The sequence below is a fragment of the Hemiscyllium ocellatum genome, chromosome X (assembly GCF_020745735.1).
Source record: "Hemiscyllium ocellatum isolate sHemOce1 chromosome X, sHemOce1.pat.X.cur, whole genome shotgun sequence".
NCBI lineage: Eukaryota > Metazoa > Chordata > Chondrichthyes > Orectolobiformes > Hemiscylliidae > Hemiscyllium > Hemiscyllium ocellatum.
In genome coordinates, this window is record NC_083453.1 from 11,642,727 (window position 1) to 11,669,418 (window position 26,692).

General features: G+C 43.8%; 1 protein-coding gene across 1 annotated transcript in view; it reads left to right on the plus strand.

Annotated features, from left to right (window-relative positions):
* Positions 1 to 26,692, plus strand: part of LOC132805730 (bromodomain adjacent to zinc finger domain protein 2B-like) — a 124,787-nt gene that overhangs the window by 52,186 nt on the left and 45,909 nt on the right. Inside the window, exons 3-7 of the mRNA XM_060820951.1 lie at positions 7,517 to 7,723; positions 9,976 to 10,185; positions 14,695 to 14,946; positions 19,417 to 19,477; positions 25,544 to 25,652. Of these exons, the coding sequence (XP_060676934.1) occupies positions 7,517 to 7,723; positions 9,976 to 10,185; positions 14,695 to 14,946; positions 19,417 to 19,477; positions 25,544 to 25,652 (839 nt within the window). The remainder of the gene's footprint in view (positions 1 to 7,516; positions 7,724 to 9,975; positions 10,186 to 14,694; positions 14,947 to 19,416; positions 19,478 to 25,543; positions 25,653 to 26,692) is intronic.

Genomic DNA, 26,692 nt, shown 5'->3' on the forward strand with positions numbered 1-26,692 from the left:
CTCCTTGAGGATGGAGTCACAGGTAGATAGGATAGTGAAGAAGGCGTTTGGTACACTTGTCTTTAGTGGTCAGAGTATTGAGTACAGGAGTTGTGAGGTCATGTTGTGGCTGTACAGGACTTTGGTTAGGCCACTTTTGGAATACAGAATCCAGTTCTGGTCTCCCTCCTATAGGAAGGATGTTGTGAAACTTGAAAGAGTTCAGAAAAGATTTACAAGGATGTTGTCAGGGTTGGAGGATTTGAGCTATAGGGAGAGGCTGAACAGGCTGGGGCTATTTTCCCTGGCGTGTCGGATGCTGAGGGGTGACCTTATAGAGGTTTATAAAATCATGAGGGGCATGTATAGGGTGAATAGCCAAGGTCTCTTCCCTAGGGTAGTGGAGTCCAAAACTACAGGACATACGTTTAGGGTGAGAGGGGAAAGATTTAAAAGGGACCTGAGGGGTAACTCTTTCACACCGAGAGGAGGTGTGTGTGTGTGTGTGTGTGTGTGTGTGTGTATATATAGAATGAGCTGCCAGAGGAAGTGGTGGAGGCTGGTACAATTACAACATTTAAAAGGCATCTGGATAGATATATGAACAGGAAAGATTTGGAGGGATGTGGGCCAAATGCTGGCAAATGGGACTAGATTAATTTAAGATATCTGGTTGGCATGGATGAGTTGGACCGAAGGCTATACAACTCTATGACTGATGTCTAAATGCAATATTCCTTTAGTTGCAATGGAACTGAGTATGGAACAGAAATTAATTTTTTTTTTTAAACTTGTCGGAGTGTACTAAGTCACACACCACCGCAATTTTGGAGCAGAGTAATACATTTCATGCTCAGCTCCTTATGGCACAATCTTCACCCCACTGTGAATGGCACAGTGGAAAATCTGTTGGGGCAGTTCAAAATATTCTGCAGGCTAACATGCTCAGAAATGTCTGTCATGCTTCACAAGTGACCATTGGGCAAAGGGCAATATATCCCTTTTTTTAAAAAGTGCACTATTTGATGCATATTTCAGCAATCATGTTTTAAGCCACTCAGTTTTGTTGCCAATCCTCAGTTTGCAAAACCCATCAATCAGATTGCTCAGAAGATTTTCTATACTGCCTTTCAGTAGATATCCTTTTTTCATTCAGTTCCAGACAAGTTAGAATTTGAATAAAATATAATGTATGCATGAAATTATCCATTGCAACTTAGAAATGGTTCCAATGATGTGATCTCAAATAGTCCTGTCCCTTCTCTGCATGGCTGGGGACCTCAATGAGTATTTCCAGAGTGTGTGTTATTTTTAGGATTCTAGTACTCGTCTAGCTAGTGAATTCCAGTTTTCCAAGTGAATGTCTCACTCTGTGTGGGCAGGGACAAGGATGACAGGCAGGACAATATGTGGTGCTTTGTGCTTGACCAGTTTATAACTCGTAGATGTGTGCAGTGCAAGAGGTGGCCTTTTGACCCATGGCCTCGGAGGGTATGGCAATACAAGTGAATATCTTCAGACTGCTTAAGTGTTACGAGAATTCCTGACTCAACTCCCCTTTCAAACTGTGAGTTCCACCACCCTCTGAGTGAAAATATTTCTCCTCATCTTCGCTCTTAGCCTTCTACCTTTTACTTTGAATCTATGCCCCTTGGTTACTGGCCCCTTTACTACTGGGAAAAGTGCCTTCCTATTCACGCTATGTATGCCCTCATAGTCTTATACACCTCTATCAGGTCCCCTCCCAATGTTCACTGTTCCAAGGAAAACAATCCCAGCCTATCCAATCTTTCCTCCTCGCTTAGACCATCCAGCCCAGGCAGCATTCTGGCAAATGTCTTCTGCACCCACCTTAGTGCAATAACATCCTTCCTGTAGTGTGGTGACCAACTACATACAGTGCTCCAGTTGGCTGGAGGGTCTTGTGCAGTTTCAGCATAACCTCCCTGTTCATGTATCCCATGCCTTGGCTACTAAAGGCAGGTATCCCTTCTGCCTTCTTAACCGCCTTATCAATCTGCCCTGCCAACTTCAGGGATTGCTGGATATGCATACCAAGGTCCCTCTGATCTTCAGTAACTTCCAGAGTCCTACTGTTCATACAAGCAATAAATACTGTTCTAGCCAGTAATACCGACATTCCATGAACAAATAAATGATGTAAAATCCTCTGTGCTTACATTTAAATTGGAACTCCAGAATAATTACTCTTCATGAATATATATATATATATCTATGGAGAACTGAAATTGTAAACTAAGACAGCAAATGGGATTTTGTGATGATCCAACATGTTACTTTTCTTTTATTAGCATGTCGAGAGTTGAATTCTGAAAGTTTAAATGCTTCACAAATATTTCACTCCTCTGAAAATTGGGACTTCAGGTTTTGTACCCAGTCTGTGTTACATGTCAAAGAAAAGGACAGGGCTGCAGCTTCAGGCCCTCTGCCAGGGTGTTTTTGACCTGGGGTGGGGCACATAAGATATTACAGGTGGCTACTGCCCATCACCAAGTTCACTCCCACAGTCTGACAGGCCGGTGAGCACTGAAATGAGCAGCCCGGCCACCATATTTAACAAACAAATTAATGTCCAGTTGAGCTTGCCAATTGATGGGGGCCCATGCTATAATGCATTGAGCAGGAGCTACAAGCTACAATATAGAACCAGTTGGTTAAAAGTGTGTGTGTGTGTGTGTGTGTGTGTGTGTGTGTGGGGTGGGGGGGGGGGGGGGGGTGAGGGGAGAGGAAGGCCTGGGAGGAGTTGCCCTGTGTGGACCTTCTCCAAAGGAGGCAGTGCAGGTATCTTGCCAACTGGACAGCTGGCAGGTGAGACTCCTGATACCTCAACAAAATTTCACCCAATGTTTCAGTTCGCTGAGATTTGGTGAGAAATGGCATACTGTTTTCACCTGGTCTAATCTTATTATCCTTGTAAAACAGAACAGCTTTTAACTTGCCCTGATTAGTGCAAGGTGATTGTCAGTACGAGTCTGATTTCAGTCCTGTCCTTAATTATTGACAAGTCGTACTGACTGACAAATCTCCGTGTCACTTTTAAAAGGAAAAGTGAAGGGAAAGCTCGTTTGTCAGCCTAGACCTTGATGGTTTCCACATTCTATTGCAGGCAGGTGTGAAGTGTTCTGTTAGTAGAGTTGGAAAATGGAGCTGAAGACTGGAATTTTCAGCTCCACACCTGTCCTTATTCTGGAGGGATGCTCACCGTTGAAACAACTAAAGCTGATTTGGCCAAGGACTCTTACTGCAACCCATTTTGATGACATTGTTCATTTTTTAAAAGGGAAATGGCAGCAACATATGAAATGATAACAAATGAATGCACATTTAAAACATACTGCATTAGTGAGTGAACACCATGAAATAACCGACCTGTTGGCAATGTGAATATAAGATCCAGGAACACTTGGTGTGTGTGTGGGTGGTCTGGGAGCATTCTTTTTCCTACGTTGTTGCTCGTGCTGAAACAAAAGACAGCAAGCCAAGAGATTGAGATTTTCTACAGTATACATATGTACTTCCCAGCAAGCATTGCTTAAGTTGAGTTGCCAGTGGGTGGGCTGGGCCTGGGTCCAAAGAGAAGATACTGAAGTTCAGGGATATCCATGTATATGTTCAAGAAAGAATTGGTGCTTGGAAGATGGAACAGGAAAGTTCGTGTGTGAACATATATGGGGATATATAATGAATACAGGGATGTTATACTCAGTAACATGCCAAATATTGTATGTGTATTAATTCATATGAATGGCAGGTTTGCTTACACAAGCAGACGTCACTTGTTACAGACTCAAACCACACATAGCTCCTGAGCAGCAAGTGAAAACTCTCAATCGTTACACTTCCCTCACCAAGCAATTTAACTCCATATGACCTCACCCTGCTTACTGAACAGGAATTAAACTTTGTGGCCTTAACAGGATACCGCTCCAATTTAGCAAAATAATATATTACACGTTGCAAGGTGTAATTCTCTTCACCTTATAAAACAGCATGTCATCACCTTCGTCAAAATAGTTTGTGCAGTGTGTGATTGTCCATCACATTTCAGGTGTCCAAATATCCATTTCTATATCATGTGTGCATTTGTTTGACTCAAATTTCATACGAATAGAATGACAAAGACAACATTCTTGCAGCAAGCATCTGATTGTCACACCACAATTGCTGTATTTGTTATAGGTGCCACCTTGTTATGGATGCAAAGCACCCAACAAGAGCAGGAACTCCAGCCATCGATCTGAATCCTGAAAGTTACAAGCCAGTTCAAGAAACAAACACAAGAAATGCTGGAGTAACTCCTAGGTGGTAGTGACCTGTTGTCTTGAAACACTGCAGTCCATTTGGTGTGGGTATACCAGCAATAGTGTGAGGAAGAGAGTTCCAGGATTTTGATCCAATGACATTGGAGGAATGGCAATATATTTCCAAGTCAAGATGTGATTGGCTTGGTCTATCTGCTGCTCTTACACTTCGAGATGGTAGTGAACATAAGTTTGGAGGTTTTGCAAACAAGCGTCTGCACTGAGCTCACAGCCCTAGCGGTGAGCAATGTCACAAGAGACGAAATAAATAAATGAACACTCTAACATAGGCGGAAGTACATATTAATTAAAGGCATTATATTCAGCAATACTCCATGTTCTGTTATTAACAGACATGACAGTTATGCCCTTTTGTGTTCTCAAAATGTCCTTCATAGTTCAGGAGGAATTGTAAGACTCCAGCCAGGTATATGAGGAGCAGGAAAATCAATGTTTTGGACAAAAGCCCTTCATCAGGAATTTGCTCATTCCTGATGAAGGGCTTTTGCCCGCAACGTCAATTTTCCTGCTCCTCGGATGCTGCCTGACCTGCTCTGCATTTCCAGCACCACTCTAACCTCCAGCATCTGCAGTACCCACCTCTGTCCAGCCTGGTATATGACAGGCATCCTTTGCAATCAATAGCTGCTCTTGCTACAGACTTCATTTTGAGCACTGTGCAAGGAAAGGGAGCAGACAGGATATACAAAAATGAATGGTTTGATGCTTTGGTCTTTGCATGCAGTGCACTAGCCTACTGCACCCATGTCTGATAAACATCAAGCTGGGTTTGCTGGAAATACCCCACAAAATTCATCAGCACCTGTAAAACAGAAAGGACAGCTTTACCCTCAATCTCCCAACCATCTCTCTTTCTGAAGGCGTTAAGGTACTTATTTGAACAATGCTCTTCACCCTTGTATCTGAACGATGAAAGCAACATACCATAAAAACTGGAAAGTCCATCACCCAGCTGAAGGGAAATCAGGGAGGAGGTATTGAAGCACAAGCTTCCAAAGCCATTTCTAAACATGAGTTGTGCCAAGGGATTTGAGGATGGTGTACATTCCAGTCCCAATCAGAAAAGAAGGACTGCCTTTAGAACTCCTTGCACAGAGAGCTATGGGGGCAGAGCCCTTATTTATATTTAAGGCTGAGATAGATAGAATCTTGATCAGTCAGGGAATCAAGGGAAAGGATAAGAACTGGATAAGCCATAAATGATTAGTTTTAGGTTTACTGGGAGTAAACTGGGAAGGCCGGACTTAGAGCCATCATTTGTAGCAAACCATTCCATGTTCTGGTAACCCTCTACGTAGCAAAAGTCTTCTAACTTTGCTCATTTTCTAATGATCCTAAGGATTAATAGAAGTACCGCACACCCTAATATAATTTTAAAGGCATTTGGATCAATATTTGAAAAGGAAGCTGTGGGGATAGGTCAAGGAAACCAGATTGGAGTAGAAAGCACCAGTTGAAGAGCTATGGTGAGCCCGATTGCCTGCTTTTTGCTGTGGTTTCTATCCATGAACCTATACTTGAGTGAGAATTGGTGTCTTCAAGGCTGCAGTTGGAGAGTAGCTGATATTGGGAAAACATTGAGGAGTCATAAGATAAGAGCCCATGGTGTCGGAGGCAGTATATTGGCTTGGATAGAGAATTGGTCAATGGGCAGGAAACAGCAAGTGGGGATAAGCGGTTCTTATTGAGGTGGATAACCTATAATCATTGGGGTTCCACAGAGATCAGTGCTGGGAGCACAACTGTTTATAATATGTATGAATGACTGGGAGGAGGGAAACAAGTGTACTGTAGTCAGATTTGCAGATGACACAAAAATGGGTGGAGAGGCAGGTTGCAAGACGAACACAACCGTTTACAGAGATAGATTAAGTAAGTGGGCAAAAGGTTGGCAGATGCAGAGTAATGTGGGAAAATGTGAAGTTGTTCGTTTCGGAAGGGACAACAAAAGAACATTGTTTAAATGAAGGAAAACTGCAGAAAGTTGCTACATAAAGGTACTTGGGGTTAGTAGTGTACATAACACAGAAAGCTAGTAGCAGATACTCAGGAAGGCTCTGTGAATGTCAGCCCTTATTTCAAGGGAGTTGGGGTATAAGAGTAGAGCAGTCTTACTGCAATTGCACAAGGTGCTGGTGAGACCACATCTGGAGCACTGTGAGCACTTTTGTTTCACTTATTAAAGGAAAGATATCACTTCATTGAGAGCAGTTCAGAGAAGGTTCACTAGGAAGATCCCTGAGATGGAGGGATTATCCTATGAGTAAAGGTTAAACAGATTGGGACTCTACTCACTGGAGTTTAGAAGAATGAGAGGTGATCTCTTTGAAGCATACAGGATTCCTAAGGGGCTTGACAGGGTAAATGCTGAGAGGATGTTTCCCCTCATGGGAGGATCTAGGATTTCAAGGTATACTCTCAGAACAAAGGGGCACCGATTTAAGGCTGAGATGAGAAGGAATTTCTCCTCAGAGGGTTGACTGCCTTTTGAACTCTTTGCTGCAGAGAGTTATGGAGGCAGAGCCCTTGTGTACATTTACGGCTGAGATAGATAGAATCTTGATCAGTCAGGGAATCAAGGGAAGGGGCAGGAAAATGGTGTGAGGAATGTCAGATCAGCCATGATCCGGTGAATGGTGCAGCAAGTCCGAGGGGCCAAACTCTCATGGAATACAGGGAGAACTAGCTATTTGGATGCAGAACTGGCTCGAAGGTAGAAGACAGAGGGTGGTGGTGGAGGGTTGCTTTTCAGACTGGAGGCCTGTGACCAATGGAGTGCCGACTCCTGTACCTATTTCTTATGGTGTTAAGAAATAAAAATGCTTAAAAGAAACATACTGTTTTTTATTGAACAGAAGAGGCAGAATGTGCATGTCCCTCGTGGGGGGATACAAGCAGGTCACACTAAGAGCGGCTTGCAATATGCTTATTTTAATCAAATTAACACTCCGTTAAAGTAGTGGCAGTGTTAAGTATTTGTAAGGTAATATTTCATGAAAAGCGATTTTATTTTTCAGTGCTGTAAGTTACCTTGAACCCTTTCAATTTCCTAAATTAAAGAGAACTATTTGAAAGGTTTGGTTTTTCCCTTCTCCCCAAAGTGAGGTGTCATCCAAGCCAGCCCATAACTTGCATCTAATGCTGTGTGTTACTAAAAGAAATGGGATGCTAGAGAAGGTTTGTGTCTCTTACAGAGTCCAGGCGGAGCTCCGGTGGCATCGAGTCAAAGATGGAGGAACCGAAAATGTCGGTGAACCAAGACATCTCTATCAATCCCCTCTTTGACTGCGACGGTGATCACTCTTTGGAAAACTCTATCACGTTCAACATTCCACTCAAGGAATTTACTCATGATCCGGCCTCAGTTGTAGTGATGCCGTACACCTCATCATATTTCATGGGTAATTAAACCTTGTACGATACATGACTTGGCTCTGAGGCAGCATTCACTGTTATGGATTTGTATGAGCTCAATTCTCAGTGAAATGAAGCCTCACATTTTACTGAATGCATTCCCTCTGTTATTGTCTTTTGAAGCCCAATAACGAAATTTGACTACTGATCTCTTTTGATTATGAAAGTTTTTCTCCGACAGCTTGCTACAGTAGGAGGAAAAGGGCCATCAGCCTCTTTAACTCTTGGCTCATGGAAGGTCTGAATTTATGTTGTGGGAAGGCTGTATAGGAGGCAACTGCTGTTTGGTACCTTGGACTATTCTTCATGTGTGACTGCTGCCTATAAGTGTTGGGCATTTACCTGTGCAGAGCACTTCAGTGAACTCTGATTCTGCTCTCTCCTGACATCCCACTCATTGTAGCATTTCCCAGTCATTGATCACTGGGTGGTGCTCAGGAATAAAGACATTTCCCCCACCACGATCCAAATCTGGTGCACTAGAACATTACAGTGACCAAACCGCTGCCCTGGCTAAAAGCAACCAACTCAGTGCAAATGGCAACTGAACTCCAAGGAGCTCTGACAATGTAAGTTAAGACTGTAGCTTTTCAGGTTTGAATGGCTCAGTAGTAAGCAGCTAAAACATCTCCGCTCTGAGTCACTGGACCAGCTCCCTTTTAATTGACCACTTTGTTAAAAAGGTACTAATTTTATGAGTTCCTTTCCATACGTCAAGTCAAAAGCCTTTCTGATAATTTGCAGAGTCTAGTGATTAGTTATAGAGATAGCACAGAAACACACCCTTCGGTCCAACTCGTCCATGCTGACCAGATATCCTAAATTAATCTAGCCCCATTTGCTAGCAACCGGGCCCATATCCTTCTAAACCCTTCCTATTCACATAGCCATCCAGATGCCTTTTAAATGTTGTAATTCTACTTCCTCTGGCAGCTCATTCCTATATACACAACCCTTTGTGTGAAAAGGTTACCCCTTAGGTCTCTTTTATATCTTTCCCCTCTCACCCTAAACCTATGGCCTCTAGTTCTGGACTCCCCTACCCCAGGGAAAAGACTTTGTCTCTTTACCCTATCCATGCCCCTCATGATTTTATAAACTTCTATAAGGACACCCCTCAGCCTCCGACACTCCAGGGGAAAAAGCCCCAGCCTATTCAACAGCCCTGTAGCTCAAACCCTCCAACCCTGGCAACATCCTTGTAAATCTTTTCTGCACCTTTCAAGTTTCATACCATCATCTGAAGGCAATGACTCTAATGAGAACGAATTGGAAATTCCTGAAAAGCACAGTGCCTCCTTCATTCTCATTGACTGCTGTACATTTTTCCATGGTGATTTTATCCAGAATATTGCATTTCCATCCTGCTTGGTTTGGACAGTTAGGTGTGCATTGGTGTAAACATCCCACAACGTAGCATAACATCAGAGCCTTTCGCCACCGATAGTCAAGGATTGTGAGCTTACACGAGAAGAATCCTAGTAGTGAACCTGTTCTGTTCCCTGTCATACCACACAGTTGCCATTGAGAGATGGTAAATAGAATAACTCCAGTGGTTCGCTGTGTTACTGATCCATACAGACCATGAGGATTAGAAATTTCTTGGTTCATCTCATTTACTTAGCCAGTCTTGGGTAGAACGCTACAATTAGGATCCAGGGCTCTTGGGCTAGAAGTGTGGATTTCTGTTCCTTATCACTACCCAGTGCTTCTCCACCTCCATATCTCGCTGATATAAAGTACCTATGGGTAAATATCAAGTACAGGATAGGCTCACCTGTCATGGCTCCCACAGCAAATTGACTCCAGCAGTCTCGATCTAGACTTGTACATGAAGAATGAACACTTAGACAGGAGACGACAGTACGACCAACACTCCTGGAATCTATTCAGGAGAGGAAGGGTGAAGAGAGGGAGGGAATAAAAGGAATTGTGGAGTGGATGAAAACGTTTTAGGTGTAGTTTGGCAGTGGGGATGGAGGTACGCTAAAGGAGAATGTTGAATTTGTTTGCCCTATCTTGATCTCTCATGCCTTCCCTGAATGTGAGATTAGTTCTCAGCCATCTGACTATGCTGCTCCACAACTAGTGAATTGAAAATATGTAAGAATGTCTTGAAAAAAAAAATGTTGACTCTTACCTGGACTATCTGAAGATGTTATGTCTGTGGTCTAAATGTGGTGGAGGTTTCTTAACTTGCTCACTATATGATAATTTCCTTTATTCACTAATTCTGCAGGGCTCTCTGGTGAGTCAGATAATGAATTGAATGACTGCCATGATGCAGAGGTGAAAATGTCACTGAAGCAGGATGTCTCCACCTTCTCCCTCTCTGACTCCACACTTGCTCCTTCGCTAGAAAGTTTGAATCTTTTCAAATCTTCATTTAATGAAACTCAGACCTCAGCCTCCCTCCTGATGACTCCACGTTCATCATCGCCGAGAAAAGGTAATCTGATTCCCTTTTAAAAGTCTTGAGTTTTTTTTTAGATTAGATTACTTACAGTGTGGAAACAGGTGCTTCGGCCCAACCGACCCTCCGAAGAGCAACCCACCCAGACCCATTCCCCTACATTTACCCCTTCACCTAACACTATGGACAATTTAGCATGGCCAATTTACCTAACCTGCACAGCTTTGGACTGTGGGAGGAAACTGGAGCACCCGGAGGAAACCCACACAGGGAATGTGCAAACTCCACACAGACAATTGCCTGAGTCGGGAATTGAACCCGGGTCTCTGGCGTTGTGAGGCAGTAGTGCTAACCACTGTACCACCGTGCCACCCTTGCCACCGTGCCAGTGTCGTTGGTGAGCCCAGCATTTATTGGCCATCCTGAATGTCCTAGAGGAGGTGGTGGTGAGCTGCTTTCTCGATCCGCTGCAATCCATACAATTAGCAAGTTTTGAGAAGATTTGTAGCTCAGGTTGAGATTTTGGATGTAAGTTTGCTTGCTGAGCTGGAAGGTTCGTTTTTCAGACGTTTTGTTACCACACTAGGTAACATCTTTAGTGAGCCTCCGAATGAAGCACTGGTGGTGTAGCTTGCTTTCTATTTATATGTTTGAGATTCCTAGGGTTGGCGATGTCATTTCCTGTGGTGACATCATTTCCGGTGCTTTTTCTCGGGGGTGGTGTAAGGGATCCAAGTCAATCTGTTTGTTGATAGATTCAGGTTGGAATGTCATGCTTCATTCGGAGGCTCACTGAAGATGTTACCTAGTATGGCGACGAAACGTCTAAAAATTAACCTTCCAGCTCAGCGAGCAAACCTACATTCAGATCCATACAGTGTAGGTAGGAGAAAGTGAGGACTGCAGATGCTGGAGATCAGAGTGGAAAAATGTGGCGCTGGAAAAGCACATCAGTTCAGGCAGCATCCAGGAAGCAGGAGAATCGATGTTTTAGGCATAAGCCCTTCATCAGGAATGTGGGGGTGGGCTAAGGGAGCTGGGAGATAAATAGGAGGGTGGGGCTGGGGCTGGGGGGAGGGGTAGGAAGGTGCTGGGTATAGGTAGACCCACAATGCTGTTAGGGAAAGAATTCCAGGATTTTGACCCAGTGACATGACGGAACGGCAGTATATTTTCAAGTCAGGATGGTGGGTGGCTTGGAGGGGTACTGTTGCCATGTCTCTGCTGCCCTTGTGCTTCTAGGTGTAGGGAGTGAATGTTAAGCTGGTGGATGGGATGTCAACCAAACAGCTTGCTTAACTCTAGATGTTGTTGAGCTTCTTGAGTGTTGTTGGAGCTGCACCCATCCAGGCAAGTAGGGAGTATTCCATTACACTCCTGACGCATCATGTAGATGGTGGACAGGCTTTGGGAAGTCAGGAGATGAATTACTCATCATAGAATTCCTATATTCTGACCTGGTCGTGTATTTGTACAGACGAAAGTGCAGATGCTGAAGATTAGAGTCGAGAATGTGGTGCTGGAAAAGCACAGCAGGTCAGGCAGCATCCGAGGAGCAGGAGAATCGACATTCCTGATGAAGGGCTTTTGCCCAAAACATGGATTCTCCTGCTGCTTGGATGCTGCCTGACCTGCTGTGCTTTTCCAGCACCACACTCTTGACTCTTGTATGTATACAGTTCAGTTCAGTTCAGGTTTTGGTCAATGGTAATGACAGGATGGTAGGGGATTCAGCAGTGGTATAAACAGTTACATTTTAACTGGAGATAGTTCTTACTTAACTCTTGTGTGGTGTGAATGTAACTTGCCATTTGTCAGCCAAGCCTGGATGTTACTGCTCCAGTATCTGAGGAGTCGCAAATGGTGCTGAATATTGTGCAGTCATCGGTGAACATCCCCACTTCTGACTGGAAAGGTCAGTGGTGAAGCAGCTGAAGATTGTCGGCCTTAGCACACTCCCCTGAGGAAGTCCTGCAGAGACCTCTTGGGCTGAAATCTTTGACCTTCAACATGCACAAACATTTTTTGTTGTTCTGGATAGGATTCCAACCAGTGGCGAATTTTCCCCCAGAGTTCCATGGACTCCAGTTTTGCAAGAGCTTTTTTCTGCCACACTTTGTCAAATGCTGGCTTGATGTCAAGGATAGGCAGTCTCCCCTCACCTCTGGAATTCAGCTCTTCTGTCCGTGTTTGGATCAAGACTGTAATGATCTTGGGAACCCATCAGCTTGGCAAATCCAAACTGGTATATTTGATGAGTAGATTATTGTTGAAGTGTTTCTTGGTAGCACAGTTGACAACAACTTCCATCACTTTGCTGATGATTGAGAGCAGTCTTGTGTGGTGGTGTTGAATGGGTTGGATTTGTTCTGGATTTTTTTCAAGTTCAAGTACCAGGGTCATTGTTTTTCCCTGCTCTGGTCAAAATATAACTCCACAAAAGGGGTGGCACGGTGGCTCAGTGTTTAGCACTGCTGCCTTACAGCACCAAGGTCCCAGGTTCGATTCCAGGCTTGGGTGACTGTCTGTGTGGAGTTTGCACATTCTCCCTGTGCCTGTGTGGGTTTCCTCTGGGTGCTCTGGTTTTCTCCCACAGTCCAAAGATGTGCAGGTTAGGTGAATTGGCCATGCTAAATTGCCTGTAGTGTTAGATGCATTAGTCAGAGGGAAATGGGTCTGGGTGGGTTACTCTTCGGAGGATCGGTGTGGACTGGTTGGGCTGAAGGGCCTGTTTCCACACTGTAGGGAATCTAATCTAATCTAAAATGAACGAACAAATGCATATAACAAATGTTTTTTTGCAAATTAACAGCCTTTTTGTCTTATTCTGAGCTGTCTCTCAACTTTTTTAGCCTTGTTTCTAGTCCTGGAGCACAAGTCTGGAAATCTGTCACGGTCCATAAACTTTGCAGTATTCAGTCCCTTCAGCTGTTCTTTGATATCACATGGAGTGAATCAAATTGGTTAAAGACTGGCACCTGAGACACTGAGAACTTCAGGAAGTGACTGAAATGGATCATCCATTTGGCATGTCTGGCTAAAGATGGTTTGCAAATGCTTTAGCATTGTCTTTTGTACTTATGTGCTGAGCTCCCCCATTGTTGAGGATGGAAATGTTCGAGCGGCCTCCTCCAGTGAGTTGTTTAATTGTCCACCACCATGAAGGACTGCATGTGGCAGGACCGCAGAGCTTCGATCTGATCCACTGTTTTAGGATCGCTTCTTTATGTCTGTCTCATGTCGCTTCTGTGGTCCAGCATGTACCTGGTGCTGCTCCTGGCATGATTGTCTGCATTCTTCATTGAATCAGAACTGATCCCCTAACTTGATAATGCTAGAGCGGGAAAAAATGCCAGACCACGAGGTTACAGATTGCAGTTGAATACATTTCTGCTGTCGGTGGCCCACAGCACCTCGTAGATGCTCAGCCTTGAGTTGTTATATCTTTTCTGAATATTATCCCATTAAACACGTGACACATTGAAAGTGTTCTGTTGGGGTTTTGTCACCACCAGACGATGCAGTGGTCACTCCTACCAGTATAGTGTTGGACAAATGCAACTGCCACAGGTAGATGAGTGAGGAGGATGTCAAACTGGGTTTTCCCTCCTGTTGGTTCCCTCACCACCTCCCAGGTGCAGTCTAGTTGTTACGTTCTTTAGGACGAAGCCAGCTGAGGCAGTAGTGATGCCACTGAGCCACTCTTGGTGATGGGTGTTAAAGTTCCCCACTGAAGTGTACTCAGTGTATCTTCCAATATGGAAGCTGAATGCAGTAGCCAGTAGGACATGGGCTTCAGCAGTTCAAGAAGGCAGCTCATCACCACCCTCTCAACAGCAAATAGAGAAAAGCAGCTAGAGTGATGAAAGAAGGGAAAAAAAAGGACAAAATAACCATGGTCTGGATTGCTCAATTTCTTGTCATATCCTTCCATTAAGAGCTCAGAAATGGAACACCTCCCTCTTAAATTTGCTCTCGCAAAGTGCCTTGGCTGGAAGGTTTTACTACATTAAGGTTTTGTACAACTTTATCTTCTTAGCCGTATTGTCTGCCTCGTCAACAGCCAAAATAAGATTGAGATGGTGAAAGCCAGTAGAACGGAAGTAAAAATATGACCCACAAACATCGGTTCCCAAATGGTGACCACAGCTGCTATTACAAAGCACCCAGTATTAGTAATATTGGATATCAAATTGGATTAATTATTCAGCAACAAAGAATATTCACAAATCCTTTTGAAGGAAAGAGTGCCCAGGGAGGTATTTTGGCCTGGAGACACCTACTTATTCTTTAGGTTACAAGATTAAATTTGACCCTGAACCAATCCTTGTCTTTGTCAAGTTGTGAGTCAGCACTTGTTTTACTGGTTGGGGCAGGGGGGTGGTGACATGGGGTGGGGAGGTAGGGAAAACTTGAGCAAATGTTACTCATTTTTCTATTTTGGAGCAAAAATGGTATTGATGCCCTTTGAGATATCGGCTTGTGCATCTATGAAAAGCTGTTTATGCCAAATGTAATGGCGCTCCTTTTTAAAATTTTGTACAGATCTGACTGTCTCAGACAGTGAAACCGATGAGTGTGAGGATCCTGATGCAGCAGCAGTAAAAATCCTTTCGAAGCTGGTCATGTCAACTCTCACGCTGTCTGATGCTGATGCTGATGGCCCTGGTGCTCCTGAAAGCAACAGTGCCCGCTCTCTGGAATCCTCCACACTCTTCAAAACCCCTGTGAAGAAAGAAAAGAAGGATTCTGTCCCGCTGACACCTCTGACGCCATCATCGTCTGCCACAAGTAAAGGTGAGTCATGACTTAGCAAGTTCTGTCAAGATATAAATGCTACCCTTTTTTTTGTTAAAAGGAGGCCTCTCTGAACCTATGATTTTGCAACAGAGTAGAGCAGAGGCTACAGAAATCAGCACTGATTTTGTAGCTACATTCCTTCTTCGGAGATTTCTCCCTCTCTCTAATGGGTTGCTTCTCTCCTCGTGCTGTGGAGCAGGCAGGTGACTGGCTTCTGAGCTTTGGTCATCAGTGCTACGTGAGGTGTATGAGATTGTCTTGAGCTGACTCTGCATCTAAATTTTCCCTCCATTTCCAGGAGGCACTGACGCCAATTATAACACCCCTTTCATTCGCCCTAGCTAAAATCAGCTAGTCCCACGCAGACCAGTGGCCTTTCTGGTCTGTGGAGCATAGCTGTGCATTTACACAGGAGGCTACCAGGGGGAGATGCCCTTGCCATGCTTTTTAAGCTAGTTCCTCTTCCTGGCAAAATTATACATCGAGGGCCCCACAATTCTGCGGCAAATCCAACCAAATTGTGCAGCTTGAGAACGCAGCAGCAAGTCTGTCCACTGTTTGAGAGCATTGTAATTTATAGTGTGTATGTGCGTGTGTGTGTGTGTATATATAGAAACTTGGGATTGAAAAGCAGTTTGCTGTGCTCAGCCTCTGAAAGCCCATGTATTGGTTAATTGTTTACAGTTATAGCTGCCACTTTAAACCCAGCCAGTCTCATCTGGCTAAACAGAATAATAGGATGCCTACTGGCAGCTGGCTAAGCTGTTAGCTTTTTGACTGAAGTGGTAGCATTTACGACAGTGTATTTTCCAATGTGATGTGCAGAGCTCAGGCATGTTCAAGCTGTTATTTCCCATTCTTAAAGTTTGATGTGACAAGATTGAATAATAATCATTTGTTTGAAGTGCCGGTGAGCTCAAAGCCCATTGATAGACAGCTGCAGTTACTACCCAGTGTTCCACTCAGCGATAAAAGCTCAAACCACGCCCCATCCCTCTCTCCCCCCCCCCACCCCACACATTAAACCAGCAAGGAGCTATGTTGCTTCAATTGGACAATTTAATCTTGAGGCTGTGTTCATTGCATCCTGAAGTAAAATTGCAAAATGCTGCCACTTTAGACATTAAGAGTAGAGAGGATAAGAGGCTGAGCTCAGGGCTTCTACAAAGCCAGCTGATTAGGAGCTGAAATTAATGGGGGTTAGATAATCCCCATGCATTTCACACCTTGCTCAGTTCATCCTGCTTAGCTGGTAACCAATACCTGGTGTAACAATTCTAAATGGTGTCATCTGTGCGCCAGCATGGCTCATTTGGTAACTCAGTCGAGTGCACTCTTGCAGAAGGGTTGTGGTTTCAGGCTCCACTCTAGCAACTTGAGCCCAAAATCTAAACTAACTCTCCCAGTACATCACTGAGGGAGTGCTGCATTGTCAGAGATGTTGACTTTCGGATGATACCTTAAATCAAGGCCCGTCTGCCTGTTTTGGTGGTCGTTTAAAGATTCCAAAGCGCTATTGGAAGAACAGCAGGGGAGTTCTCTTCAGTATCCTGGCCAATGTTCCTCCTTCAACCAGCTATGCCAAAAAATATTAGCTGCTCATTTGTTTCACTGTTGTTTGTGGGAGCTTACTGTGCGCAAAAATGGCTGCCGCATTTGACGACAAAGCAACAGTCACTGCACTTTAAGTAATTCATTATATGTGAAGCAACTTGAGTTTCTAAGAGACATGATAAGGCGCAATTTAAATGCAAATCATTTCTTTCTCTCTTCCTATCTCTCACTCTCCTTTTCTTTGCAATCCTCGTTGATTTGCATTTTTTAAAATCCCTGTGTTTGTCACACTTTGAACACTTCACCTGCTCGCTGGACTCTAGCTTCTGCGAAAGTGGCCATTTAATGAGTTGGGATCACTGGGACTACGTAACTGTCCTGCATTTTGTATCTTGCCCACTTTGGCAGTAAATGAAGTACAAGTGGTGAAATAGTGAAAATTCTTGAGCTCCACATCAATGAGAGTTTAGAATATCAAAAGTTATTTGATGCCATTTTGACTCCGAACACCAGGTATTGGTATTGCTCCGCCAGGCATTGGTTTCAGTTGCAAGTGGGAGGAGAGAAATCCTCGGGCATTTTCTGCAGCCGTGAAATCACAGGGCTGTCAGAGCTCTGGTTATATCCCAGGCAAAAAAGCGTGCAGGCAAAGTACTGCTAAATCCCTAAGCCTTTTACTCTCGAGCTAATTGTTAGCTAGTTGTTAGGGAGAGGGGGCAATAATTTGCAGCACTCTGACTTTCCCTAAAGTTGCCAACTCTAGCTAAACACATTCCTTAAGGTTTTGCCACAGGACAGCCTGGGTGCGATCACCCCACTCTATACCCGCTGCCACTGGCTGCCTAACATGTCCGTCCTTGCTTCCCGACATCAATTGCCCATAGTGTTGGGTGTATTAGTCAGAGGGAAATGGGTCTGGGTGGTGTGGACTGGTTGGGTCAAAGGGCCTGTTTCCACACTGTAGGGAATCTGATCTAATTGGAAAGCAACTGTTCTCTTCATTAGCTAACTGCATGATTCTTTGCCATTAACCAAACAGCATTTTCACCATGTTTAACGATGTTAGAACTAAAAAACAAATGTACCTGAAGAACCTTTTTCTAAAAGAAAGCAAGTTTTCAGTGGCCCAGTGGCTGTTTTCCTGGTTCTCTCGATGCTCACAGCATTGTCCTGGAAACTAGTCTTCAATTCCTGGAGACTCCAGAGCAACCTTGGAACCATTGACAACCCTAATTGTTGATTGAGATTGACCTTTTCTTACCTGATGAAATTCTAGGTGGCTACACTGCTCCAATATTTCCGCACCACATAATAGTTGAGTGAAACCATTTGCACCTCGTATCCTTTCTGTGCTGAATCCCTTATTCTCACTGTAGCAAAGGGAGGGGAGCTTCCTTGCATGGTGGAAAGATTTGGAGGAAAGAGTCATTCTGAGAAACTCTCAAGCATCCCATAGTGAACATCTTGCCTCTTGTAACGAGGAGTGACATATGGCACAACAGTAGCCAAGAAGAAGGGGAGAAACCTCCTTAAAAGGAGTGATTAGCACTTCCCAAAGATCCAGGCAAATCCTGACCCCTACAAATACACCATCAGGCTTTGACTAGAATTGTACCACTCGTTCATAAGATACTTATGGTTTTTAATGGCTAGGTTTGCCATCAAAACCCTGGGTCACTGTATTCGTTGGGTTAATATTGTGGAGTTTATATTTATTTAGCAGAGTGGAGATTAGTGAATGCGAGAAGTAACAGGGGTAATTTATTCAGTCAGGAAGTAGCATACATAGATTGTTTCAAGGAAACCAAGAGTGGGAAAAATCCAACAACTTCGCTAAGTGTTTCAAGCTTCAGCTTCTCGTGTAATTGAGGTAGTTAAGAGCGTGAAGTTGAGAGATTTTACCCAGCTAAAGTGAAATTGTTTTTTTGCGATATCGAATGTGGGGTGCGAGATCCTTTTGAACAAAGCCATTAACCAGTTTGGTGCAACCTTCTTTGTCGAAATAGTTAAAGGAATTTCATGTGGAAGTGTCAACAGGTTTGTGTGCTTATATCTCATTGCAATTTTACTCCAAAGAACAACCATTGCAATTTGAATGGTTTCCAGATGTGGTGATCACTGTTCATTCTGACCAATATTATGCACACAATTGACCAGGTCTCAGGGAGGACATGGGGAACTACTGAGAGTAGATAGAATGGTAACGTCCTCTGCAGCAAGGTCTCATAAGTAGGCTTTGGATCTAAGATACGCTTAGAGATTCTCTTACCTGTTATCAATAGCTAATAAGCACATTTTAATGTAGTTATTTTAACATAAAGACATTGATTCCTTCAGTGAATTTGAAGGTGACCTTCATGTCTTCCTGGTGTGGAGCACTAGGAATGGGCAATCTGAGTGGCATAGCAGATAAAAAAAATATTTTTAGTCTGCCACTCTGCCTTGCTATTGCACCAATGTACCAGACTGCAACTGGTGGCAGGTTTCATCCTAGTGTCAATTGTTCTGCTGTGAAGTCACACAGGATTGCTCTTACACACCCCTAAATGGCCAACTGCAGAGTAATGGGAGATGGATGTGATGCATGCATGCCCAGTTGCTGGAGGTCAGTATTTAGTGTATTTAATGTAGTACTTACTGAGGGAATTAATAGTAAAGTACCAAAGGCCAAGACAGAAAACAGACAGCATACCACAGATGCTAATTGGGGGTAGAAGGAGGGAATTTACAAATAATTAACCTTTCAGGATTTTTGGCACCACCTTGTAATGTGACATTTAGTGAGTGCGGTGCATGTTGGAGCGATGCATAAATAGCTAGGACTCTGGCAAGGTGGGTCATAAACACCACGTGCTAGCAATAGAGAGGCTTGTATGTGGAAGTAAAATGTCCTCTTGCTTTTCTTCCCCACAGGCGAATGCATACGTAGAAGAGTAACTGATGAACGCGAATTGCGCATTCCACTGCAATACGGGTAATTTTCTCTGATGTTTATTAAGGCTATCAATACAGGAACCAGTAACAGGTTTTCTAGAAGTCCAGAGAGCCCCAATTGAGAGCAACTCGCATAAGAGTCATTCCTTGGTTAAGGGCAAATCTGATCACTGCGTGGACTGCTGTCTCGAACTAGTGTTAGTTTCAGGACCAACTGGAATTCCCAACTGTAAATGTAATGGTCCCCTCCTCATTTTCGTAACTGTTCCAACTCAAAACATATATGTTCAATATCTTTAGTGGCTCTTTCTGTAACCAATCTGTCTATCTTGTGTATTTCTTTTTTGTTGTGAGGAAACCTTGACTGCTATTCTAAGAGTTTGATTAAACCACAGGAAATTCTTAGGCTTGACTATCTGGGACATTGATTTAACTATCTTCTTACCCTGACTACATAATTATTGGCTCGCTGTTGCCACTCAAATCTCAAAGGTCCTTTGAGGTATTTCTGGTCAAATGTAATAAGGTTTTGTTCCTGCACCGGAGCAATCACTGCATTGCAGGTCTGCAGTGAGATTGGGAATGGTCAGTTTTTGTACCCAGATCTTTCTTAGCATTCAAATGCCTCATCTGCTGGCTGTGGCTGACATTCAGTTTCTCTTATTCTGGGGACCAATTAACTTAAGGCTCCCCTGTTCTTCTGGGCTTCCTTCCAGAGTTTTGTGAACTGCTACCTGCAACTTTTTATCTGCTTGTGTTCTGCACAAGGACTGTCGCGCATTTGAAAATCATTCATTGTGTGAAAGACTTCGAGCCGTTGCGATTTGATAAGGTGCTATATAAATGCAAGCATTATTATCCAAAGTCCTAAACTTCCTTTCTGCGCTAATTTTTATACCATTGGGTAACAACTGCATGCAATTCCTGTCTGTGCTACTTTTGTGACATTTATTTAAAATGAACACATTGACTCTGTGAAATTTCTCCCCCCGTGATATTAATTGCAAAGCCAAAGGGTACAGTTACAGTCAAGATGCCAGTTTCTTTACCAAAGTAATGCCATGGTGACCAATTGAAGAGAATACTACAGTAGTGGTGATCCCACAGTCCTTTGTCTTCCTTCATTCTCTGTGTAAAACTGCTGATCCTTCTCCTGCTCTGATGCACCTGTAGGTTTTGGAAACTTTACTCCAGGCGTTTATTTTCTCTTTTTCTCCTGCTTTCCCATCAGTGCTGATGCATGCAGAGATATGTTTTCTCATGGGCACCACCAGTCCCCTGGTATCTTGCACAAATGACAATCCATCACGCCTGGGTCTCAACACTGTGTGTGATGATTGTACCAAGTGGCCCTTCACAGCTGAGCCCAGTCACGTTCTCACACAGTACACGCCCACCTGTACGTTCCAGCAGAGCTCACTGGACAGCACTCGAGCAGGAGCTGATGTTTTTGACTCCTCCGTGGCTGCTTGAGATTGGTTGGTAGCTTCCCTATTAGATCCTGGGTTAAGTTCAGGTAATACAGTGCAATCGAGGTATTGAACTTGGGACAACACTCATCCAGACGAGAGAGTTGACTTCATTTCTGGTCGTTGGTAACAGCTCACACAGTGATCATCAGAATCACAACTTCTATTGTTGCCTTCTGCTCATGTTCCTGATGATAACAAATAGATCAGGACTCTCAAGCAAACAATTGCATGCATACATAACATTTGTGATTGAAGTTTGATTCTCAACTGTTCATATTCATTGGATCTTTGATTCTGTTTTGTCTGAATGTCCCAGATTTCTTTTATTGGGATAGCTGACACAATTCGGCTGTGTGGTTCCATTGCTTTCCTGAATGACAGGACAAGAATGCTCCATTTCGGTCCACACACTGATCTTGTTTTGTTGGACTGTAGCTTCTCCGTCTCCCTCTGACATCCCAGCTGATGGGATGAGTGCTACTACTGGGCACGGCTGTCCTTCTGCTGCTGGTGTTGCTGTCCTGGTCCACCTTGCAAACCGCATACTGATGCCGATGAAAGTCCCAGGCGCCACACCTTTTTCTCCAGAGTTCCATAACTTGTATGTAAGTTAATTTCAAAATAAAACACTCCCTTTTTATAAAGTTGTTTCTCTGCTTTTATTTCCCGACACATGCTGATTCTCAATTGGTCAATCAGTGAAGCATTCCGTTATTGGGCTCTGCCAGGCCGTTCAAGTCCCAAGTGTGCCTTTGACTTCAGACCTTTCCTGATCATCTGCTTTTAGCAATAGAGCTCATCGCCTGTAACACTGGTTCAGAATGGGCCTACTCTGACTACCTCACTGGTGCAATGAGTAACTGCAGTGCTCAGTCTGGTGCAGAGGCAAGTTGTGATACCACCATTATTCTCGTGATTGAGGGCAGCTAACTCAGTTCAGATCATGACTCGTCCCTGAGACCTTCCTAGTTTCTATGTTTCAATATCTCACAGTGCACATATTTGCCAGTTGTGACAATGGTGGGTGGGTGATCATCTGGTATGTTTTAATAGAATAAGGCTGCCTCCAGTGGGAGGAAGATATAGATTTTTGCTGAGGCATTTCTGATTTGCATGCTCTACACAGCTTCTGGAATTGATTTCCAAAACCCATTGCTGTTTAGCTGTCAGAGATGGCATTCCTCGCACTGCTCCTGTGTACCAAGCTCAGAAATCCTTCCTGGCGGCAGTTTCAATGTTGTAGTAGCTGCCTCAGGGTGTTCCTCTTTCTCCAGCATCTTTCAGCATCCATATCAATGGATGATGTGGCTCCAAAGGCAGTGAGCGACCCTATCATCAAATGCCTGAAGCTCAGAAATTAAAAGATTGGGAAAATCTTTCTCTTTGAGGATGCAATTAATCTGAACTGAAAAACTGCTTCCTGATTATGCAGCTATTACTGGGCACGGCTGACCACCTAGTGCTACTACTGGGCATGTCTACTGTCCTAGTGCTATTAGGGGACACGGCTGTCCTTCTGGTGCTGGTGTTGCTGCCCTGATTCACCTTGTCCACTGCAAACCAATGTCTGTGCAAGTCCCAGTGCCACACTCAGACCTTTGACACCAGAACTGAGGCTTGTCCCTTTCCAATCCTCTGGTCAATTCCACACAGTCCAACCTCTCAAGGTCATTCAGGACCTTCCAATGTTTTAGGCCAGTTAAGGGCACCCCCAATTGCTTGGCAACCCCCCAAATATTAAATGGCAGACTGACTCTGGACTTTGTTTGTCTTTCTCAAGCCTCTATTCAAAGGACTTTGTAGCCATGGGGATCTTATTCTTACGGTTGGTATAAACTCTTCACTTTGAACTTTGTTAACCTTGGCATTTGCAGTTGTTCCCAATCCATCTCCGAACTTACCCCAGCCTGTCATGAGGCTTCACTCAATTCCTGTTTGAGTTGTAGCATCATTCCCATCTGTCACCACTCCTTGAACCGGAACTCTACGTTTTGATTGTTTTGTAACCATTATTGCTGGTGTTTCTTGGCCCACACGTTATGCTACCTTTGAACAGAACAGCTTCCCTCTGCCCAAGGCTGAGTATCCTTCTCCACACCTACACTGACATGTACCTGAGTCATCACTCAATTGCTGTGTTGCTATCTCACAGTACCTTATTAATCTCTCAAACGTTTTGCCAACTTCCTTCTTCCTCTTTGCACTTCTGAGTCACCCTCCAGTCTCAATATTTTGTCTCTTTCTCTCATCACTCAATTACACACTTACCAAAGCTCTGGCCTGGCTCTCTGTACCAGTCTTCAGAAATTCCTGCTTCTTGTGAATTCACATCCTCCCAATTCACTACCTGCCCACTCCTTCCTGTTCCATGTTCCACCAAATCACCAGTGGTTGAAGTATCATACTTATTCCCCCTTTCTCCTGTTTCCCTTATGTTCAAACACTTCACTCTGTCCACCTCTCCATCATGGTTCTTCTTATCCGTCACATGCCTCAGGGACCTCCCACTCTGAGGAGACAGTGACGTCTGCAGATGCTGGAGGTCAGAGTTGAGAGTGTGTTACTGGAAAAGCACAGCAGGTCAGGCAGCTTCTGAGGAGCAGGAAAATCACCGATGAAGGGCTCTGGCCCGAAACGTTGGTTTTCCTGCTGTACTTTTCCAGCAACACGTTCTCAACAACAACCTCCAGCTCTGAGTTCATCAGCCTCCATACTAAATAACTCCTTCTTCTCAACAATTTTAGATTGACCTAAGCTCATCGTTCCTCACTTCATCTGACGCTTGTTTTCCTCATCCCTGAATCTCGCTGTCCCCATTGGACAGCTACAGCACACTGATCCCATCAGCATGTATCCTTGAGCCATTTAGGATGTCTATCACCAACACTGTACACTCCAATCATTTCCTCATATCTTTTATATTAAATACACCTCTGCATTTTCCAAAATCCTTCAACTATCACCTCAGAAAAATAACTCTCTGATATATCTCACTCTAACCTCTGTCATTATCCCCCACGTTATTATCACTATAATATTCAGTGTCTGCCTCCCTACGATATACCTCTGCCTTTATTAAATTCATCTTATCCATGTAGTTCTTTATTTCCCTCAATCCTCTCTCGTCCTTCAATCTCATGCTTGATAACATCGCGAACCTACCTTTGCCCTATTGTCACTACGTCAAAACTCCTGTGCCTCTCCCATGCCTTGTCTCCTGCCATGTCTACTGTTCTCCCATCTCTCATTCTCCAGCCCTAAGGCATTCTCATACCACCTGAACCACATTAAGTCCTGCATAAGCTGAATTGCTTCAACATTTTTCTCTTCTGTGACCCTTCATAAACTATAAGAATTTTGTAGCGTGTAACCCTCTGCACAAACTGCTAGAGTTCCTAATTCCTGCCTTTGCTAATTTACACTGACTCTCTAATCTAGGGTCTTTTGACTTTAAGATGCTCGCTCAACTTGTGCATGCAGTTATCCCATGACCTTACCCGAACCTACCTCAGTAATCTACTCCATCCATTTGTTCCCACAAACCCCACACCATTTGGCCTGTAACTATATCACCATTCCTTCACGGGAACACCCTCCCTGACATCTCACTACCACCTTAAGGGATGGGCAACAAACGCTGGCTTCGTCAGTGATGTCCAATCCCGTAAATGAATTTTTCAAAGTATACCCACTGTTCCCCTAGTTTCCTGCTCACATTTTACTTTATTGATTGTTCTTTGAAGCACTATCTCCTCATCATTTAGAACAACATGCTGTGCCACCTATCTTTCTTATTTTCAAATGCCTCCTGAAAAGCATATCCCTTCAATGAACCTGGTTCTATCCAATGTACAGTTTTTTTTCCCCCCCTTCTCTATGAAATGCTCAGAGTGCTCTTCGTGCACAGATGGGGTGCTAGTGCAGTGTAAGTGGTTGCTCTGGAGGTTGGTGCTGGTGTGTCTTTTTCAAAGCTCCGCCTTGAAGAGGTTGTGAGTGAAGGCCAGGCATTTCCCGATAGAAACGGAGGGAAAATACCTGCCAACACAGACATGATGGGTCGAATGGCCTACCTGAGCTGTCCGAGTCTGTAAAATAGAGGAGCACTGGCAAACCATATGGCCTGCTCTCCCATTCAACGTTGAATAAAATCATTGCTGATTTTCAGTCTCAATTCCACTTCCCCCACCTATTCCCTTGATTCCCAACAAGGTCAAAAACCTGTCTTATCTCATCCTTAGATATATCTGATAATGGAGCATTTATTATTCTCCAGAGTAGAAAATTCCAAAAATTCACAACCCTTTGAGTGAAGAAATTTCTCTTCCTCTCAGTCCTAAATGATGGTCCCCTTATCCTGAGACTCTGGCCCCTTATTCCAGATTCCGCAGCCAAGAGAAACCAACCTTTCAGTGATTCTCCGGTCAAGCCCATTCCGAAACTTCAATATTTCAATCAGATCGCCTCGCGAGAGAATTTACTCAACGTCTCGACTGTCTGTCCAGCCCCCCTCAGTTCAAGATTCAGAGTCATACCATTAACTGAAAGAGGAGGAAAGAAAAATAAATGCCTTTTTAAAAAAATAAATTTGCATTTGGTTTTTGCTTCCCAAATAATAAAGTTATTGTGTTTGTCAGATGGAGGCGTGAGATCAGACTCCGGACTGTTGGGACCCGCCTGCATGGGGAAACCACATATTACGCCCCCTGTGGAAAGAGGTTACGTCAGTTCCCTGAAGTTATTAAGGTAATTACCAGAAAAAAAAACGACAACTACACAATGTGAGTAGCTTTCCAGTTTATAATAAGCTTGAGGTAAACTGTAATAAAGGTTTTTATTTTTGTCTGGATAACATTCCTCCCCTCCGGAAGACATTAACTTCTGATTGGGAAGTGGGCTTGCTGTTGGCACCGTCTTTTCATCCTTTCCCAGTGCCACTCTTCACCCCTTTCCCGGTGTCATTGTTCACCTGTGAGCTGAGACAGTGAGTGCTGTGGCACTGTTTGAACCTCGTTTGGAACTGGGAAGGATGTTACGTCGGGTTGAGCCCAAATTTACTTCTCATCTAGTGACTGCTGACAGGCCAGGCTTGCTGTTTGGTGACCAGAAACAGAAACAGTAACAGTGGTTGATTTTAAATCAGTTAGCTTCACCTTTTTGGCTCAGAGCTACACAGTGAGGTATTGGAAGAGTTGTTTTCTACCAGGTTAAAATTCTTTGGTGTGTGGTAAAGATATTCACATGTGTCTAGACCTCTTCCAGTTTTGCTGTCAGTCATGTCAGTGGACTGCATATAGACTAGAATTGAATGTTCCAAAGGCCACTTAGACCAGTTCAAGGTAATCAAGCAGAGTCAACATGATTTTGTGAAAGGGGAAGCATGTTTGACCCAAACTATTGGAGTCCTTTAAGAAGGGTAACATGTGCTATGAATAAAGGGAAACCAGTGGATGTATTGTATTTAGATTTCCTTTAGAGATTTGATAAAGTGCCACATCAAAGGTTGTTGCAGAAATAAAACTTGTAGTGTGGGAATGGCATATTGGCATGGATTAACGATTAGTTGGTTAGCTTGATGCAGAAAGTAGGCATAAATGGGTCTTTTTCAGGTTGGCAAGATGTGGTATGCGCTGAAAATGTGTTGCTGGAAAAGCACAGCAGGTCAGGCAGCATCCAAGGAACAGGAGATTCGACGTTTGGGGCATAAGCCCTTCTTCAGGAATGAGGAAAGTGTGTCCAGCAGGCTAAGATAAAAGGTAGGGAGGAGGGACTACTATATCTACTAT